At 35.6% G+C, this 22,219-nt stretch overlaps 1 protein-coding gene across 1 annotated transcript in view; it reads right to left on the reverse strand.

Moving 5' to 3' along the window:
- LOC136040197 (angiopoietin-2-like) overlaps positions 1-22,219 on the reverse strand; it is a gene marked incomplete in the record, with an annotated part of 69,646 nt that overhangs the window by 28,260 nt on the left and 19,167 nt on the right. Inside the window, 3 exon segments of the mRNA XM_065724347.1 lie at positions 800-987; positions 8,116-8,218; positions 9,726-10,021. Of these exon segments, the coding sequence (XP_065580419.1) occupies positions 800-987; positions 8,116-8,218; positions 9,726-10,021 (587 nt within the window).

The following is a 22,219-nucleotide window of genomic DNA, read 5'->3' on the forward strand; positions in this document are numbered from 1 at the left end:
CCTTCGTAAATTTCAATACCTCATTTGTTCTAATTTCTTAGAATTAACACCCCCCCCCCCAACTACCTTAAAGAGAGCGGATCCGTTCGGGTTAGGTCAATCATGTATCTAGGACTTGTGGTTATTTTTTCTCTCCAAGTTTCATCCTGGTCCCTTCACTCTAAGTGTGTTCCAAGATTTTAGGTTTCCCCCTCCCAACTCCCCCCCCCAATGTCACCAGTTCCGGTCGGGATTTAAAATAATAGCTCCGATACACGATATCCTTCTAAACATCAAATTTCATTAAGATCTGATCAACCGTTCGTAAGTTAAAAATACTTCATTTTTTCTTTTTTTCCGAATTAACCGACCCCCCAACCCCCCCCCAGATGGTCAAATCGGGAAAATGACTATTTCTAATTTAATCTGGTCCAGTCCCTGATACGCCTGCCAAATTTCATCGTCCTAGCTTACCTGGAAGTGCCTAAAGTAGAAAAACCGGGACCGACAGACAGACCGACAGAATTTTCGATTGCTATATGTCACTTGATTAATACCAAGTGCCATAAAAAAAACCTAATGGCACCACAACTCTGCCTAAAGAAAAATAGAGCGGAAAATGCGAGTTGAAAAATTCAACCACAGGCTGACTGTTCGCGGAAGCAAAAGAAAAGTTAGAAAAAAATAATAAAAATAGTTATCTGTTAAGGATCTAATTGGTTACTTTCAGGCATAGGCTAAAATAAATTTTTTGCCCAAACAGTGGATTCTGATATATCCGCAAGAACCTAAAAAAGAACCTACGAAGAAGGAAACTTGCCTTGACATCTTGCGGTGCCACAGGATCATAAGCTGATTCATTTGAGGTTGGTTTGTTTTTCACACTTGGGAATACCACAGTTGACGTGGCGCTATTTCTTGTTTTGTTCCAATAGTCATAGGGTATCTTCGTTGTGCCGTAGCCTTGAGGCCAAGAAGCATTTTTCGATAGCAAAATTGGCTCATCACCTTAAAAGTAATATGTTAATTAAATTTTAATAACAACCAAAAACCGTTACAAAATAGACGAGTTGCAAAGAAATGGAAGAACTACATAGACAACCTGGTGACTCAAAACCTTTTACTGGCTTAAAATTTCCCACAGGAGAACCAATCAGGTGGAATCTGACTTCTAATTCTTTTTACTAGCTTAAAAGTTCTCACCTGAACCAATCAGGTCGAATTTAACTTATAACCTTTTTTACTAGCTTAAAATATTTCACTGGAGGTCTTAAAACACACCAGGTTTCGCGAAGGTGAAGATGTTTTTCTCTCCAGAACCAAGCAACAATGTGATTGGCTCTAAGAAATGCGCTACGTATATGAACTAATGAAATCAAACTGTACCCTCTTTCCGTGAGGTCAGAAGAAAGTAGTTTACTTTTGCTCTCTGTCGACGAATTATATTAAAAATGTTCCAAAGCGATATGGCTGTTTGTATAAAATAAAAAAAAACGTAGAAAATCATGAGAGTAATATGAAAAATCAGCCGCCATCAGGGAAAAGGGTATGCTTAAGCTCCCTGGATATATGCCAGATTTGCATTATTTAACACTAAAGACTATTCCTTAGTGATTCAACGTCAAAAACCTAAAACTATCAAGAAAAGTGAAAATAAGTCCTTTTTGTTTAAACAGGTTTAGAAACTGATACAACCATGTATACTAGAGGGGGGGTTCTAAGAAATCAAGAATTCTAAAAAAGTCCCGAAACAAATGAAAAAGTCTTCCATATACAGTTGTATAGCTTTTGGTAGCCATGGGTGCAAAATCAAGAAAAGGAACAAACATGAGTGATAAATCAGCAAAAAAAAGCCGAAAAAATAGCATTGGCAAAAACTAACTTAAGAAAACGTATAAATGCTTTGAAAGTGTAGTTATCATTGAGAATCAGCGTGATTCAATGTTTGAATTGTTACAGACGAGAATCGCTGTCAAATCTAACCAGTTGATTATGTCCATTTATTTCTACTATTATTACTTACTATTAGCATGACAATACTGACAAAAATGTGATACTGCCTTAAAAACTTCCATGCATAGACTTCGATAATCGTGGTTTTCAAGAATAAATAGACCTAAGATGGGTCTAGGCCTAGGGCCGAAAAAGGTTCTATCTTGATGCCTCAGGTACTTTTCAAATTCACATCCAGGCATGAATTTTGAAGACCACACTGCCTTTCCAAATAACACATATAGAACATATCAACAACAATTTAAACAGGGATAAACCTTTTTATTATACAGTGAAAAACGATGATGCAAATTCTGGATATTTCGATCACATACACACGACCGTCATTAGTAGATAAACTGATGACGGTTGCTTAGAAGAAACCATATCATCAATAGAGACATCTTTAATAGAGATGCATGCCAAATAAAAGACGAAAGCTTAAAGAGCTTCTACAGTTAAAACCTTTCCAAATTTTGCATTGACACCTGAAATTCCTAAAAAGTTCATCAGAGACATAAGAATTCTTAAACACTTAAGTGATTCAATCCCGCTTTCTATTGCTATAATGACAGAAAGGTTGAGATGGCTAGGGCATGTTCTGCGGATGAAGGATGACAGATTGCCGACATTGCCCTTTTCAGCCAACCGTCTAGGGCAAAACGGTAAGCAGGTCGTCCGTGGTTGGGGATTTCACAAAGAAAGATTTAAGCGAAATGGAAACTTCCTGGGAGAGTGTATAGAGCGAGGTTTGAACAGATTGGGATGGAGGAGGAGCTTGTGTAGCTGTGTTGGCCTCAAGCAGATTGGTGCTGCGGTAAGTTGTTAGTAGTGGAAGTAAAACGGATGAATCATTTAAAATTATCTATCATATTAAAAATTATCTTTAAATTACTAAAATTATTTAAAATTATCATTTAAAATTATCTATTTAATAAAATTTTTATTAAAAATAAAAATTATTTAATTTTTAAAATTAAATAGATCACCTGAACACTTTTGGGTATATGTCAGTTTGGGTATATATAAATTAGGGGAGTGATTTGATCAGTGCAGTTGAATTTCAAGTTCAGCTGAGTAAACCTAAGTTGAGTATATTTTGATGTATTTATGTTTCTAGTTTAGTTATCTATATATATAAAAATAAGTTGTCTGTGTGTGTGTGTGTGTGTCGAGTGACGTCATGTTTGTCTGTCGACTGACGTCATGTTTGTCGACTGACGAAATTACAGACCGGGGCATCGGGACACAAATGACGATTGGGACACCGGGACATAGGGAATATAAATGACGACCGGGACACTCAAAGAGAAAGCGACCGGGACACAAGGAATGTTCGATTAGCAATCACCATCAACAAAGCACCGGGACACAAATGACGACCGGGACACAGGGAATATAAATGACGACCAGGACACTCAAAGAGAAATTACAGACCGGGACACCGGAACACAAATGACGACAGGGACAAAAATGACGACCGGGACACAGGGAATATAAATGACGACCGCGACACTCAAAGAGAAATTACACACTGGGACACCGGGACACAAATGACGACCGGCACAAAGGGAAACAACAACAACGGGGACGCCAGAGGGCACAGGGGGATATATAAATGACGACGGGGACACAGAGAATGTTCGATTAGCAATCACCATCAACAAAGCTCAAGGGCAATCATTAGAATAATGAGGTATAGATCTGAATACAGATTGTTTTTCCCATGGACAATTATATGTTGCATGTTCAAGAGTCGGTAAATATGACAATCTATTTATATGCACAGACAATGGGACAGCCAAGAATGTTGTATATTCGCAAGTTTTACATAGTTAAAAAAATATATATATATCTATCTATATTCACAGGTGGGACACAGGGACACATCTACAATGGCGCGTAACCAATATGGCGCGTAACGACTTACTCGTGCGGGGGGCTTGGGGGGCACGAAGCGCCCCCACAAACAAGGTGTTGGGGTGGCGCTTTGCGCCACCCCAACAGCTAGTATAAAATAAAATATAGCAGTAGCCAAGCTCTCGCTTCCGTTCAGGCGTAGGATTGAGAACCAACCAAAGGTACTATATTACCAATAAGAGTATAGTACATAATAGTAGGAATAAATAGTGATGACTACGAATAAAATTAAAGGACTTTATTAATGGATGAAAAAACCTATAAAAGGCTTTAAAAACTTACCAAGGTCCGACAGACTCGTATCAAATAAGTTTAAAAACGAGTTGAAATTTTTGAAAGACGAAGGAAATATTGCACCTCAACTTTATTATAAATGCTTACCACGTAGTTCCTTGCAACCCAAACTGCTTGGACTTTCTAAGATCCAGAAGCCGAATCCTCCATTACTACCACTTGTATCAAAAGTCGCCGACAAGTGTTCTAAGCAAGTTGGTTAATGTTGGTACGTAAAACACTCTTGTTTTTCTTACGTTAAGAATTCTTCAGAATTATTTTGAAATGTACTTGTGTATTATTCAGAACACACTCAATAAGCGAAGTTAGGTTCCTTCGTAAAACGAACTACTATGCAGGTACATTTTAATTAAATATTTTATATATAGAGTTGGCTAGGTTAAGTTCGGTATTTGACATAATGCACCCCCCCCCCCCACCCTAATGTGCAAATATATAGCCTAAACTTTTAATAAAGCTAGTGAAATAAAACAAAATATGATGAAAATATAAAACTTTTTTAAGAAAATTGTAAAATTACAACTTAGAATTCTAACCTAACCTTTTGTTTTTGAGTTTTGTCTTTGTGGCTATGAAATCGGATTTTCATCCGGTAAGGAAATGTGGCTAGGAAACCGGATTTTCTCATAAAATGTACCTGCATCGTAGTTTGTTTTACGAATGAACCTAACTTCACTGATTGAGTGTGTTCAGATTAATACACAAGTACCGTTAAAAAAATAAAAGAAGTAGAAATTTCTTCAAGTTCGCTGATCTCGAGCTTTGACATTTCGTCAATGTAAGCAAATATTAATGCGAAATCAGTTTAAGCTCTTCTTAAAAGAAACTTAGTAAGAAATTTGGACTTAATTAGTGGCAAAATAGATTCGGAAGTCTCCGTACTAATGAATTTGGTAAAGTTGTGTCGTACGCTCTCTTATTTTTTTTTTTCATTTCAAAAAGGAATTTTTTGAACTGGTTAATGTTTTACCGATGGGAACTTCTTTATTAGTAAATATTTCGTGGAAAATATATAAAGAATAGCATAGATTCATATTTTTTATAATATAATTTCTGGGGACGGTATTTGGATGACATAATTTCAGTATACAATAATGGGGAGGAGGAATTAAAAGGATTTACAGAACATATTAATTATTTGGGGGGTAATGAAAGTGTACTAAAGAATTAGAAGAAGATGAGAAACCATCTTCTTCTGTCCATCCGTCTCTGGTTTCCATGAAGAAGATGGGAAACCATCCTTTTCTTGACAATCTCATTTTAAAGAGTGTTTTTATTAGTCTGGTTTGAAAATTAAAAGAAAACCAACAAAGAACAAAAGATTTTTGTCTTTTTTCTCCCATTACGCTCGCCAAGTTAAAATTAGTTTGATCATAACTTTAACTGGCCGTTTTTTAGTATTTGTTTTCACAAATTTATTGAGGACAAGTTGTCTTTTCTGAAGGAAGTACTAATGAGCAACCATTATCTAGGTTGGTTAATTGACCAGATTTTTTCAAAAAGAAGAAAAAAAAATTGAAGATTTTTAAAGAAGTCTTGGAGACAACTGAAGTTTAGGATGTTTTTGCTTTTTATCATACTTTCCATGGCTGAGTGAAAAACTAAAAAGAATTTTACCAAATAATGGTTCAAACGTAGCTTTAAAGGGTAGAAATACTTTGGGTAGTTTTATGAATTCTGGAAAGGAACGAACTTCAGTAGAGCTGTAAAGTGAAGTCTATCGGATCCCATGTACATGCAAAAGCTCCTATTTGGGACTACAGGCCAGAATTTAAAAATGAGATTACTACAACATAAAGATTAAAGCCTTATTCGACGACCTTAAAGATGAATTCCAAGCCTGGAGATATCATGCCAGCTCCATCGGAATACATTTTTTATTTTCTGCGCCTTTTATTATGTTCGAGAAAGTCTCTTTGATTCCTAGGGACCAGGATTTAAAGCAAATTTTAAGGAGACCAATTGAAATTAATCAAATTTTGGTAAAGAACCTAGCTTAGAATAGAGATGTGGGTGAATTTGGTGCAAATTCAATTTATGATAGTGTACTACGGTCAGAAAAAATAAAGTTCATTTCCCCAATGCATTTGACCTCTGCCCAGCTGATAATTCAAATAAAGCTATAGAACCAGAAACTGGTCGGTCCAAGAGAGTACCTTCCGGCATGGCGTTAAAAAAATGAGGCACTACATAATATGTAATTACTTTGTTTTGCATTAATATATTTGGTGCTTAATGTACTACTTCAGTTTATCTGTTCATGACGGTCATTGTGTATGTGATCGAAATATCCAGAATTTTGTCATTCTTTGACTGTCTGATAAAAGTATTTATCCCTATTTGTTCCATCCCACTTATTGATATAACCCATTTGATTCGGCTCTAATTAATCATATCATTCATTAATGCTCCCAGATTTTATTCCATGACAGAAAACACAAGAAACTGTGATTCAAACATGCAAAATCTTTAAAAAATTTTGAAAAATTAGTTTTATTTCGGTGTCCCAAGTGCTTTGAAGTTTCTTATAGACGCATTGATATGATCCTTTCTTTTTTTTTCAAATTAACAAAATCACTTATTGATACTAGCAGGCTTTATCCAAGTAAAAAATTCAAGGAGCAATGAGTCATATTTATATTATAGCTATTAAAACGTCGAAATATTTATTTGGCGAATTTTAAAGCAAAACTATAAAATATATACTTCGCAATCATTTATTACCTCGTCTTGTTGTTCCATCAGTTATTCCAGAAAATTAATCTTTAGGGATTGTAATTACCACCAAATTTTAGTATCTGTTTATTACCGTCTATTTATTAACTATTTAATTCTCGCATGCGACGTCGGTTTATCTTTTTTTTCTTTTTTTTTAATCTTGACTGTATTTAACAATGTTTTTTCCCTGTTAAAGGGCATAACTGTCCTCAATCTCCGAAAGAGCTTTTGGACCCTCATTTCAAAGAAAAAGTTTTTGCTATGAAACATCATAGCAAATAAACATCTTCGAAAGAAGACAATTTATAGCAAAAGAAGCAATAGAAATATACTCATTCGATTTTATAACATCTCTAAGAAAACCGTTTTACCACGGATTTGGCTAAAGTAGTAAAGCATTTAGACAATTTTACGGTTTTGATTTTGAGAATTATTTCTGTTTTAGCATGCATTAAATTTAAAATGCTATTTCTAGACGAGAAGAATTTTTAATGTAAGTTTTGATGCACTCACTCTTTTGTCTGAGCCATTATCATGGTCGCAGCGACTGGTGCAAACTAGTCAAGGCCGTGTCCGTGTCTTTTGTAAAACACCCTCCGAAAAGAAAATCCTGGATACAGCCCCGAGCCTAGTAAAGAACGAACCATGGTCTATTGTAACCAAAAATTTAAAACGTGTAATAAAAAATCTGTCTTGTGGGACAAATATGTCATTTGTAGTTGAGGCAGGAATGGTGACTAGTATATCGATTATTCTAAATTGTAAAATGCTGTCATTTTCGTAAAATTCATAAAACATTGTAAAATTTCGAAAAATAGCCTTAAGCGCACTTGAAAAATGGCATCAGGTCGAAGCAAGAGGTTCCACCATTGGAATTTCAATTACAGAAAACCTTGCACAATTTTGGGAACTTGGAAATGGTCAAGTTCTATATTTTACTCAACAGTATTTTTGTTCGTCAAAGTTCCTGCCGACTTGGATAGTGAAGGGGTAGCTAGTTTAATTTTATCCAGAAAGTATTTCACTGAATTTTGGGGATCTTAAAAAAGTTTCAACCTTTTAAGTCCTTTTATTTGTTAGAGATGATCAAAGTCTCTCTTTTATTTAACAATATATTCATTTAACAATTTATTACTATCAAATAATGGGATCTTTGCTTTATTAGAAAATAGAGAATCTATAAATAAATTATTTATGGTATGAGCTACTCACCTAAGAATTCCTTATCCATTAGGTCAGTGGGTAAACTTATCGGTTCGTTGGTGGATCTTGGCGTCGTACTTGGTAGCAGTTGGGTCACCGTTGTCAAAATCTTCTAAAAAAGGCCCGTAATTGAACATTAATTAAACTTAAAGATAAAATAACAAAGTTAAACTGAAGGGTAATTGGTAAAAAGGTGAAATTAGAGGGAAAGAAAAAACAGAAAAGGGGAAAGAGAAAATTTTCTGACTCTTTGCAACGAAAAATTAAGTAGATCTTAGCCCTCATGAATTGTCTTGCATGTTTAAAGGGGAAATAACTTGAAGAGGTTTTAAAGCATATAGATCGGCTATATAGTTCTTTTTTTTTATCTAAATAGGACACAACTTTAAGAAAGAATGCGCATTTTTCCAGGGTGGCTGTATCGAACCTGTGGTGACGTCATGACATCAAGGAAAGGCTCGGATTGCCGGTGGTTAGACGACAAGTGACAATGAGGATTCATATATAGAAGCCTGCCGTGGGTCGAGTGCTAGGGCCAGGGGATGAAACCGCCGGTCCCCTCTTACTATATATATTGAAGAAAAAAGTCTAAAATATTTTTTTTCTTCTATCTAATTAAAAATGATTGTTTTACACAAATCTGTATCCATAGGAGGAATTGAAAGGCTTGAACCCCCCTCCTCCTTAATGTTTATCTGGCTTGTAAAAACGTAATAAAAATGCGTAAAAAGCATTTTTAGTGCGTGTTTAAAGGTTTTTTTGTAAAACCCCCCAAAAAATTTTGGATACAGCAACTAAACCCTAAATTTTGACAATATATCCGTACCATAATTTCTTGTTTTTTCTAGGTAATTCATTCGTTTCTGTTTTTTTCTTTTAATGTGCCCTCCTGCCACAAATGTACCCCTGCATATGGCCCTAAAACTTTTTTTACCATAGCTTACCCATTTACCCATATTTAGCTAGAGGACCCACAGACAACTCCTTTTGTTTACATACCTAAACCTTAAAAAAAACTTGTTTCAGCTGGAGGGCGCCAAGTACTTTAAATATGGTCTTGCATTCTATGTCTTTTTGACTCATACTTTCCTGGTTTCGACCATGAACTAGCACCAACAAGCAACAGACTAAAGAACAAAACAAAAAAGAATAACAACAAAATGACAGAAAAGCAATATGACAAAAATAAAGAGAATAATAATATAATAAGAATAATTATAATAAAGATAATATTATTATCTTTAAATAATAATAAATAAAATAAAAATAATAAATAAATAAATAAATTAATAAATAAATTTATTATAAATAAATAAATAAATAAATAAAATAAATAAATGAATAATAATAATAAATAAATAAATAATAAATAAATAATAAATAAAATAAGTAAATGAATAAATAAATAATAATAATTTAAATAAATAATAATAATAAATAAATAATAAAAATTATTTATTTAACAAATAATAATAAATAAATAAATAAATAATATAAATAAATATGTTTAAATAAATAAATAATAAATAAATAATAACTTTAAATAAATAATAATAATAAAGAGAGAATAATAATAATAATAAAAATAAAAGGCGAAATAAAAAAGAGTCGACACCTACGCTGGCACCCCTTGACACCCCTTTATCAATATCGGTTTGATTCTTTTGCTGGTGTAGGTGTTTCTCCACCAAGCTTAGGTTTTCTATGATTTGTTGCACTGAATTGTTCAAATCCGAGTGGATATCAATAATTGCCCTTTCTTGGCGCTGAGTCTGCCACAAAAGTTGTTCCGAATTTGGCACTAGGGTGTCAACTGATGTCTTGGTTCCAACTAAGACGTCCCAGACTTCTTCCATTTTTTCTGATACGCCAAGTAAAGGTGACATGGTCTTGAAAAGTGTATCCAACTTGCTTCCTAAAATTGAGAGAGAAAAAGGGTTATTCAATATACTAGAAAAATGACAACCCTGGCTCAACTGCAACCTCTACCCAGAGCCCTTACTAGAGTTGGTGGTGTTGCGAAAAAAGCTAACTACAGTGCCCCCCCCCCGACTCTAATGTAAGCTAAAAATACTGAATCAGCGAGAACGATTTGTCTAAAGAGGGTGACCCAGCACCCCTGGCCCCAACCCCCCCCCCCCTGGGCAGCTTTACCTCCGCCCCCCCCGAGAAGTAAAACTTGTCGGCATGGCTGTGGAGTCGGTTAGAAGTTATGACCGACTCCTGCTCTGACTCCAGACATTTTCAGTACGCCAACTCCAATTCCAAATCAGACTTCGTTGAGCAAAAATTTACTAAGACTCCGACTCCACAAACCCGACTTTAGAGCCCTATTTTTAGTCTTAGTTTAATCCGACTCCATTCAGCAAAAATTTACTAGACCTCCGACAGCATGGATCGGACTCCGACTCCACGACCCTGATTGTCGGAAGGGAACAATAGAAACTTATCCATTTTATTACACACATACACACACACACACATATATATATATATATATATATATATATATATATATATATATATATATATATATATATATATATATATATATATAAATAAATAATAAATAATATGGTACGGATATATTGTTAAAATTTAGGGTTTAGTTGCTGTATCCAAAATTTTTGGATACTGAAAATGTCTTGAATCTGAGTTGGAGTCGGTCATAATTTATAAAATCTAGTTAAACTAAGCTTCAAAAAGGCTGTGGAATCGGGTTTGTGGAGCCGGAGTCCTAGTAAATTTTTGCTCAAGTGAAGTCTGATTTGGAGTTGGAGTTGGCGTACTGAAAATGTCTGGAATCAGAGCAGGAGTCGGCCATAAAGGAAAATCAGAACAATTTGCTTAAAGAGTGCGACCAAGCACCCCTGGCCCCAAAAGCTACCCCCCTGGACAGGTTTACTTCCGATCCCCGAGAAGTAGAACTTGTTGGCATGGTTCTGGAGTCGGTTAGAAGTTATGGCCGACTCCTGCTCTGATTCCAGACATTTTCAGTACGCCAACTCCAACTCCAAATCAGACTTCACTTGAGCAAAAATTTACTAGGACTCCGGCTCCACAAACCCGATTCCACAGCCTTTTTGAAGCTTAGTTTAACTAGATTTTATAAATTATGACCGACTCCAACTCAGATTCAAGACATTTTCAGTATACTAACTCCGACTCCATTCCACGAGAAATTTATTAGACCTCCGACCGCACGAATCTGACTCCGACTCCACAACTCTGATTGTCGGAAGGGAACGATAAAAACGTCTCCAGTTTATTTACAACAATTTTAAATAGGTTCTAAGACCATTGGATGCAGATAATAAATCGAAAACGATGAAAACAAACACAAAAATCTAAAAAAAAAAATGATAAGGCCGAGACAATAGTGAATATAATTTCCAGCCAGAGAATGAGAGCTGCAGAGCTAAGCATATTTTTGGCAAAGCCCCTACACTAAGTGCTTACACTATAAAGGAATAAATTAAATATATCAAAAAATAAATTTTTAAACATATATCATAAATATATCAAAAATAAATAAAAAATAAAAAATTATAAAGGAAAAACTTTATAAAACATATAAGGAAAAAAAAAAAGAAAAAAAAAAAAAAAAAAAAAAAAAAAAAAAAAAAAAAAAACACACACACACACACACAAAGACCTTAATAAGAACAATTTTTTTTCTTCTTCGACAATCTGGGAGAAAATTTTTCTATTATATTATAGGGAGCCCAATAGTGTTGTCTAATTAAAGAGCGATGGCGACACAATATATTACTTATTTATCCATTTTTCTAGACCAAGGCACTTCGTACAGAAGTTGTGGCAGAAACTTCAAAAAAGGCTCATTCAATTGGAAATTGGAAGTGCTAGTGCCCTATTTGGTAGTCGACAGTGATTGAAGGGTAACTAACCCCCCTCCCTATGCCCATTATTTAACCAAACGCATCCAGTCAAAATCTTGAAACAACCATTTTTTTCAGCTTAGTTGAAAGGTCCAAAAAATATGTCTTTGGGGAAGATAAATCAACCCCGTGGCCCTCAGGGAAAGGGTTGTAATTTATGCCCGAAGGGCATGCAAGAGTCAAAGCTATCCCCTCACAGGTCATATTTTCACAAAATATATCTGATAGAAATTTTGAGATAGCCTTTTGTTCAAAGAATAGTCCAAAGATCATATGCAGAGGAATTGCGCCTCCTAAGTAAATTAAATAAAAAAAAAACATTTTTAACTGCAAGTGAGGAGTGACATTAAAACTTAAAACGAATAGAAATTATTCTGTATATGAAAGAGGCTGTCGCCTCCTTACGCTAAAGAGCAACAACAACAAGCTAAACAACCTAAAGAGGTTGTCCTCTCTTTACGCTAAAGTTTGACTCTTTCTCACAACTCTACTTTTTAAAACAATAAAAAACTTTAGCGTAAAGAGCGAGACATTGAGGAGGGGACAACCCCTTTCACATTCAGAATAATTTCTGTTCGTTTTAAGTTTTGATGTCGCTCCTTACTTGCAGTTAAAAAAAACTTGTTTTTATCATTTTCTGAATATTTTTGAATTAATGCAAGCTTTGATTTTGGCTCACCGCACATGTATAATTAAAATGAAATTTTCATATTAATTTTAGCTTTCTCATAGTTTTGATTGGATGATTTTGATAAGAAAATGAAGTAGGGGAGGAGGTCTAATTGCCCTCAAATTTTTAGTTACTTATAAGTGCAACTGGATTTTTTTTACGAACATTTTCGTTAATAATGCACATACGTACCTTCCGAATTAACTTAAGTAGCGAACTTCTATATTTGTGTATTTTTTTACGTATATGAGGGGTTTCGCCCCCACGTCAATACCTCGCTCTTTACACTAAAGCTTGAATTTTGTCCTAAATCCTTAAGAATGACTCTTGAATGACAAAGGCCGTAGAATAGATAGTTGAAATTACAAAAAATGCTTTAGCATAAAGAGCACGGTATCGTAGAGGAGACAAACCCCCTTATATACGTAACATCTTATGGTCGTTTTAAGTTTAAATGCTGCTCATTACTTTCAGTTGAAAAAATTATTTCTTTTCTCATTTTGTTTTTTAAATAATGCTAGGAAATTCTGCGCCCCCTTCATGGAAATACTCTCCCCTCATGTTAAATTCCTCCATGGAAAGATACTCCCACATAAACCCTCGCCGGACCCACCCCTACCCCAACGTGAAAAAGTCCCCCTGAAAACGTCTGTACACTTAATAATAACCATTACTATATGTAAACCATGGTCAAAGTTTGTAACTTGCAACCCCTCCCCTGGGGACTGTGGGGGATTAGGTCGTCCCCAAAGAAATAAGTATTATGTTTTCGACTGCACTGAATAGATTGGCTATCTCAGAATTTTGATCCAGTGACTTTGGGGAAAAATGAGCGTAGGAGGGGGCCAAGGTGCCTTCTGATTTCTTGGTCACTTAAAAAGGGCAATAGAACTTTTAATTTCCGCTGTAATGAGCCCTCTAGCGATATTCTAGAAACACCAGGCCGATACGATCACCCCTAGGAAAAACAAAAAAAAACAACAAACAAACAAATAGACACGCATCCGTGATCTGTCTTGTGGCAAAAAATGCAAATATTCCAATAGATAGGAGCTTAAAACTTCTACAGTAGGGTTCTCTGACACGCTGAACCTGATGGTGTGATCTTCGTTAAAACTTTCGTTATGACTTTTAGTGGGTATTTCCTCTATTTTCTAAAATAGGGCAAATTTTCTCATGCTCATAACTTTTGATGGGTAAGACTAAACTTGATAAAATTTATATATCTAAAGTCAGCATTAAAATGCGATTCTTTTGATGTAACTATTCGTATCAAAATTATTCGTATCCATTTTTTAGAGTTTCGGTTACTATTGAGCCGAATCGCTCCTTACTACAGTTGGTTACCACGAAATGTTTGAAAAAGCTATGTGGGCACAACGTGTTTTTTTCTTTTCTCTTTATTCGTTTTTGCCTCATATACAACTTAGACTCCCTTTAATGCACACATACTGATATTTATTCTTTAAAATTTTAATTATTTTTCATTTAATAAAGTAAAAAAAAAGTAAAAACTTTTAAATGTATCTTGTTTTCAGTAACTGCAAATTATGTTCTTGTCTTTAGAAGGCGTAGGGGTTGTCAGCCCTACTTATGTTAATTTTTTGCTTGTTTTTGAGTTTGACTTTGTTATTTATTGTAATTCCTGTTCATTCATTAGTTTCATTTATTTATTGATGTTGACTTGAGGTAGTTTTAGGCATGGAAGGTTTCTTGACTTTATTTTTGATCATTTTTTGTTTGCTCACTGGGGGGTTCTAAATTTCTTTGAAAAGCTTTTTTGTGGATTTTTTTAAAAATTAATTTACGTTCTTTTTTTATTGATATAGTCTTTTTCATTGAAAATGAATAGTGTATATCTTTTGTTTTTTCTATAGAAATCCATAGCTTGGCTTCCTATTTGTATATTGGAAATACTTTTTCAGCAATATTTAGTCCTGGCACAAATAGAATTATTTAACTTAACTTTATACCTCCTCAATTTGATCTGAAAAATACAACTTAATATCATTCTAAAAAACTTCTATCTATGGTTTTTGACAACTTGAATACACTTACACTCTTTTGATCTATTCAAATTGTACGAACAAAAAGTAGTTTAATAGCGCAAAATTTCAGGACTTTTTTAGCCTGAAAATTTCAAATTAATACCCCAGTCGTTCTCGATATATTGCTGATGGCAACCATATTGGCAACCATATATACACAGTTGCTTTAATGGGTCAGTTGAAAATTGAGGGGGCTTAGCATACTGAATATTCCCAGAGACTAAACAGCTGGACTGTTTTACTCTGCTGAACAAAATGGCTGCCTAAAAATGAATGGAAGACCTCCATCCGACCCTGTTTATATGAACATCAATGAAAAACCTTATATTTCCTTGGGCATAACTAACAACCCTGGTCCATGGGCCTTGGGGCGATGTTCCCCCTAAAGATATTGTTATATGATTTTTGGTCTATTGGTAACACAATGGGAATATCGCAATGTCAATTGAATGCGTTTCGGGAAAATAAGATGTCACCAGGGGGGAGTGGTGGCTTGTTGATCTCCATCACGTTTGAATCTTAAAAAAAGAACTAGAACTATATAAACATATTTATCCAATCAAATGAGCCTCTTCTATAGTTCAAACGACCACTTCTTCCATTAAAACCATGCTACTGGGGCCTGACTTTCAATACTTACCCCCACACTCTGGGGACTGTGTAAACCCCAAAGACCTTGATATATATTTGGACTATTTTTGAACAAATTAACATCTAAAAATTTCCATCAAATTCATTTGGGAAAAATATGACATGGGGGGTGGCTACCATCCGATCCCTTTGACTCCTAAAGGGGGGGCTTGAACTTAGGATTTCCCATCCAATGAGCCCCTTTCGAAGTTTATATAACCACCCTTTCCTTAAAAAAACCTTATATGCCCTCAGAAAATAGCTTAAAATCCTTGTGCTGAGGGCTGTGGGGGATATTATCCTCAAAAACATAATTTTCAAACCTTTCAACAACACCGAACAAAATGGTTATGTCAAAATTTTTATTGGATGTGTTTGAGGAAATAATGGGTGTGTGAGGAGATTGGTTGCCCTCCAGTCTCTTTCGACCATCAAAAGGGGCACTTTTGATTCTAATCGAATGATTTCTTTTTGAAGTTTCTATGACAACTCCTTCAATACGAAATAACCTAGTCTAAAATAATAATAATACATTGCGCCCACATCGCTCTTTACTTAAGCAGGGCTATTGGAATGCCTACGATATCTACTTATTTTGCAAAGACTTTGAGCGATATATCCTTATTTGTGCTAAGATTCGCTACAGAACACAAGTTTTGTTTTAATGTAAAACTTCTGAGCCTTGATTCAAAATGCAATATTGAAAATATGGTAAAAAATGTCATTATAATAAATCGTCACCTGACATCAACACAAGACAAAACCGTGTCATTTTATTGGGTATATTTACCTAAATTTGCCAAGAGTTGCCACTCCTCAAAATAAGGGCTTGCGACAGAAGGGCTTGACCCGCAGTAACCAGTCCCACTTGTCTAGAGCCAGGCATTAGATAGGGTCATGGCAGTTTTTGGACTTAAGAAAAGAATAAAAAGGGGGAGTCTATTTTTAAGAGATCCAACAAATTAGCCTAGAAGAATATCCTAGAAGAGATGTTCTCTTCTAGAATATCCAAGAATACCCTAGATGTTCTCTATTTATGGGGGAAGTCATTAACAGAATTTCCATCTACAGGAAAAGAAAAGAAATTTTAGTTAAATTGTACTAATTTACTAAACTAAAATTTACTAATTTGTAAGCCGTATTGCCACTCCAAAACATATTAGCATCATACTTATGCCCCCAGGGGTGGGGGGATGTATCATTTTGGATATCACAGCTTCTAGTACCCTTTTTAATAAAAAAGGGCACGCAAAATTTTTAATTCGTGGGGTTTTGGAGGATATAATCTATTATCCTTTTAGCAAGCTCCGGGAAACTACCCCTTAACAGGAGAGAAAGGGATCAACCCTGTTTCTTAACTTTTTTTTTACCTTAAAAAGTTATTTGTCCTATTAGCAAACCAAACCCTTCTATACAAGTTAAAATATATTATTAAATGATATATATAATAATAAATATAATATAATATTACAATTCCGTAATGATATGCAAGAATAACAAATATTGAATTGTAATATTCAATTTAAATAGACTACAAAAAAAAACAAGATTTTTGTCAGTAGCGCGTAAAACTTCATGCCTACTATGTATATTTTACGCAAAGTTTATCCTTGGGGTAGGGGATTCAGAGCTTTTATTTGATTTCATATTTTTCTTTAATTTCTTGCATCCAATTGGAGCTCAATTTTCAACATCAAATTTGAGCCCGGAAGCTGGCAGATCATTTTTCTTCTAAGGTTGGGAGGTTGAAGTTTCAGATTAATTCCAGGCCAGAATACACCCCATTTTTAAATGTTCTCTTGATGCTAATATTGACTAGAATGCTCACACCCCCAGTCAAACTAATAGAATATATTAGATCTCAGCCATTATATTAGTGGATGAAAGGTAATTAGTAATTAGTAATTAGTGGATAACAGGTAAGGTAAGGTAACTCCTATATTAGTGGGGAAATTCAAGGTAATTAAATAATTTTTTCTTCGCTTTCATCTACTTTTATGATAAAACTCTTTCACAATATCTTCCAAATATTCAAAATAAATTCACATAGAAAACATGTCTGTTCTCCAGTGAAGCAGATAGGACAATTTAGAGTTAGGGGGAGTGGGATGAATTTGCTCCTGAATTGATAGAAAGTTCTATATACTACTGACAACCAGCATTTCCAACGCTTTGGCATAAACTCTACCAGTTTTCCGACAAAAATCTTGTCACAAAAGATGAATTTATCCCATCTCTACAGCAGGTTGAAAATCAGCCATAACAAGAAGAAAATTTTTGGTGAAATAAAACTTGAGCAGATATTCTAGTCAGAAACGAACAAGTGAACCAAAATGTACCGGAAAATCTGTACCAAAAATTTCTAAATACAGTGAATAAAGAAATTAATCTGAACCTGACAAACGGCCAGTAATGGGTCAATGGCCAGTAAAGGAAACGAAGAGAACACAATTCAAATCGATAGTCCGCCAGTATAGAACAAGACGTCTTCAACGTAGAAAAAAAAGGAGAAAATAACAACAAAATAACTAGAATCTAAAACCAAAATAATGTAAATAGAAAATATATACAAAACAAAATAACTAATATATATATATATATATATATATATATATATATATATATATATATATATATATATAGATTTATATTTAGCTCCTCACATGTACAATTGTTAGCTATGCTCTTGAACATCAGAAAATTAATTGTATTATAAATTCAAAGTTAAATATAAACACAAAATTTAAATACTTGTCAATTCAGAATTTAAAATGCATTGACACGTTTGTCATTTTCAAATTCATTGATTTATCATGGCTTGTCAGTTCGGCTTCAGATTCTTTATATCGCACTCTACCAGAATTTCTACATTATGCCGAAAACGGTGCAATTGTACGGTGTTGGCAACGCTGCTGAGTTCCGAGATTCAAGATGAGGCTTGGAACTCATTTCCAAGCTTTATCTTTCGTCTCATCCATGCAGTTCCAACTTTCTTTGAATCCTTTCTTAAGACCGCTTCGCATAACATTCGAGGACATCCTTCTCTTCGTTTCACCCAGCAGGGTTACTGAAAAGCACGATTTTCGGAAGCATATCATTCTTCATCCATAAAACGTGACCCAGGACGTGGAAATACTGTGTGTGCATGCATAATTGTAAAAAGTAAGCATAAATTAATTAAAACAAAAATTGTCAAGGTAAACCATTCACGGTAATTAATGGTAACTTAAGAGCGACGCTTGTCCATGGTAAGTGAAAATTTCAAAACTTGAAATTTACAATGGGACGTTAAAGTGTTCATGGTGAGTTGCGTTCACGGTGTTCTCTGGTTTTGTTGGTAATCAATTGAAAAATCAATTGAAAGAGGAGAAAAGTATGCAAAATTCAAATACTACACAGAGGTCAGACAAAAAAGAAAAATATTGATAAAACTGTCTATTCGAACTGCTCATTTACATAAACTGCATAATGTGCTAAACAAAACACTTTCTCGTGACAGTATTTCAACGCATATTTTAACTCGAAAAACGGATGTATATGATGTCTTTTGATTCACATTAGCACTCCCCTTAACATTCCTTGAAAGTTTCAACTTAATAACCATATTCATTCATGAAATATTTCAGATAATCCCTTTTTACAACCTAGATGCACTTCAGCTCTTTTCATTTAGTAATAGTGCTAGTAGTAGTCACAGGGCGTCGCAGACACCAATAGTCACAGTCACAAGTTGGTGCAAACGTAAGTAGTTGCCGTTTCAAGTGGTCACAAGTAGACGCAATCACAAGTTGTCACAGTTGCAAGTAGTCAAATTCACAAGTAGTCACAGTTGAAACGAGTCGCATTCACAAGTAGGCTTCTTCACATTCGTAATTAATTGTGGTGGCAAATATTCTCAGTCACTATTAGTTACAGTTACAAGAAGTCTTAGTCATATTCAAAATAAGTCGCAGTCGCAGTCACAAGAGGACACAGCCGTAAGAAGATGCAGTAGTAGTTACAAGTAGTCGCAGTTACTGAAAGACAAAGTCTCAAGTCACAGTCGCAAGTAGTTGCAGTTGCAAGTAGTCGCGGGGGCAGCCGCAAATAGTCCTGGTCGTAGTCACAGTCAGTTGAAGTTACAATTTGTCACAGTCACAGCCACGAGTAGTCTTAGTAGTAGTCAAAAGTAGTTGCAGTCACAGTTGCAGTCATAGTAGGAGCAGTAGTAGCCCTGAAAGCTTCTAGTGAATACCCTTAAACGTTCCTAAAATATTACGGGTACGCCCTTTTGATAACCTGGATGCAAATACTATCTATTGATTTAGTTCACACACCCCTCAATATTCTCTTAGTTTTCACTTTAATACCCTTAGCCTTTTCGAACACTTACTTACTTGTACTTGTGGCGGGAGTCAGGCGTTTCCGCCTCTCCCGGGATTCTTTTGGCCCCCTTGTAACCAGGTTTCACGACCTGTTTCCAATTGCTCTGTGAAAGGGAGCCACTGGGGCAACCGCCTACGTCCAAATTTCTTAAAGCCATCAATAGGATCCAGGTCAGACTTCATCAGGGCCCACAAGTTCTTTTTTTGCTCTCCTTGATGCCTCTTCCAAGAGTCGTAGGGCTCAACTAGAAGGATTCGACTGGACAGGTATTCTGGTGGTCTCCGCAGGACGTGACCAAGCCATTCTAAGCGGCGCTCTTTAACGGTGATAGCAATATCTCTTCTAATCTTGCAGAGTTGGCGAATATCGGAGTCAGATATATGATTTTGTCCACGAATTCTAAGTATTTGGCGTAAGCATCGAAGTTCGAAGGCGGCTAGTGTTCTCTCATGTTGAAGCTTCCAGGGTCAAATTTTTTCGAACACGCCAAGGATTAAACATTTCCCCCCTTACAAATAACCAATCCCATATGTAAACAATAGACAAACCGTTGAATTTACATACCTCACCCTGAGGTTTGTGGGGGTATCATGTCACCCTCGGAGGCGTACCTATTGAACCACTATACTATTTTGAACAAAATGGAAATATAAAATTTTATCATTGTTCAGGGGTTCAGGGGTATTTTAAAAGAGAACAGTGGCTGTCTCCTTCTAATTATTTTTCAAAGTTAACACCTTAATATGCCCTGAAAGTTTTACTTAATACCCTCAGTTGTTCCAGAAATATTGGTGATAAGCCTCTTTGATAACCAGCATGCACAAAGTGTGTTTTGATTTTGTTCAACATATCCCTGAAAGTTTCATCTTAACACCCAAAGCCTTTTTGAAAACCCATGATCAAATATATCCCTAATTCCCAGCAGAGGCAGACTGGGCCCCCTGGGCAGGTCATTTCTCTGCCGCTTCGGGCCGGTCTGTTTATTCTAAGTATATAATTACAATTAACATAGTGTTCAACAAAAAATTCTGCTTGACAATTTTTCAACTGTGTTATTATAGGCCTACGTGCAGATTTAGCGTAGATACCAGGATCCTGCCCTAGGAAGGGATCCCAGCATTCTGCCCAGTCTCAAGTAGTTGCAGTCACAAGTAGTTACAGTTGGAAGTAGTCACGGGGCAGCCGCAAGTAGTCCTGGTCGTAGTCACAATCAGTCGAAGTTACAATTTGTCGCAGTCAAAGCCACGAGTATTCGTAGTCGCAGTCAAAAGTAGTTGCAGTCATAGTAGGAGCACAGATTTAGCGTAGATACCCGCATCCTGCCTTAGGAAGGGACGGATGCTGCTGTCAAACAGGTTCGTTCATAGGCTGAAATCTGATAAATATAATTCGAACGTTGTCACTTCATTCAAGGGTTGGATTTTCGCGCGCCATTGTGTGTCCGTTTCCGTTACAAGCTAGTAGGAGAGAAGAAACATACTGGAGCGTCAAGATTTTCTGTTGTGAGCCATTGAATGATAAATTTGTATCGTTTTCCTAAGTAAGAGGATTTTAGCATAGAAAAAGTGTAACATTTTGCAATCGCATTCATCAATTTTTAACTTATGAGGAGATGGACGAGGTGACTGACGGAAACGTTAAGGGAGGTGCAAAGAAACTGAGACTAAAGCGAAGAACTTTCCAAGGCTGGAAAAGAACCAAAAAGGAGAAATTTTTTATTTATACGAAGAACTAGGGTCAGTAAAAATTTTCCCATATTTTTTTACAACTTCTGAGCTAGTATTTGAATTTTTTTCTTCTAAGTTTGTCTTAGATTCTGAGTATTTTTTCGCATGACTGTCACTGCTGATTACTTAGGGGCAGATCTTGATATCATAAGGCCTGTCAGTCTATTGAGTTGCGTCCATTATACAATTTTTTTGGCACAATTACTGATCAAATTAGGTGCTAAGAGGACCACAGCTCGGAAAGGAACCCACTCATTCTAGGTCCATCGAGCCGACCCTATAAGTTCATGTTGCCTTGGTTTAGCTTCTGTGTTTTTATGGTCTCTTTCTCCGATCTTAGGAGATTAGCCTGGTCACACTAGGCTGAAAAAGGCAGTTTTTTTCTTCGGCTATTTTTTTCAGGTTTCGCTCTCTTAAAACCAAAAACCAATAACCAGATCGGGTTGTTTCACAGTCCTCGGATTGTGGAAAATTTCCACCCAACCATTGACTGTTGATAAAACATGGTGTTTGTTGGCATGAAAAGTGAATTGGAGCCAAGATTCAGTGTCCTGGCTTTAACTCCTGCAACATTTTACAGAAGTCTTGAGAACTTGGCTGCTTGTGGACCTGGGTGTTCTTATGCTTATATTCCATTTTCTAGAACCACCTCAAAGAAACACCGGGCATCAGCCAAGTTTCAACAGAGGGTGAGCCAACATCGTAAAATACTGTGACGTTTTCCGAACCAGTGGAGCCAGTAGCGAAGGAATCTACGCCGTATCACAACCTAAT

This window comes from Artemia franciscana, chromosome 20 (genome assembly GCF_032884065.1).
Source record: "Artemia franciscana chromosome 20, ASM3288406v1, whole genome shotgun sequence".
Taxonomy (NCBI): Eukaryota; Metazoa; Arthropoda; class Branchiopoda; order Anostraca; family Artemiidae; genus Artemia; species Artemia franciscana.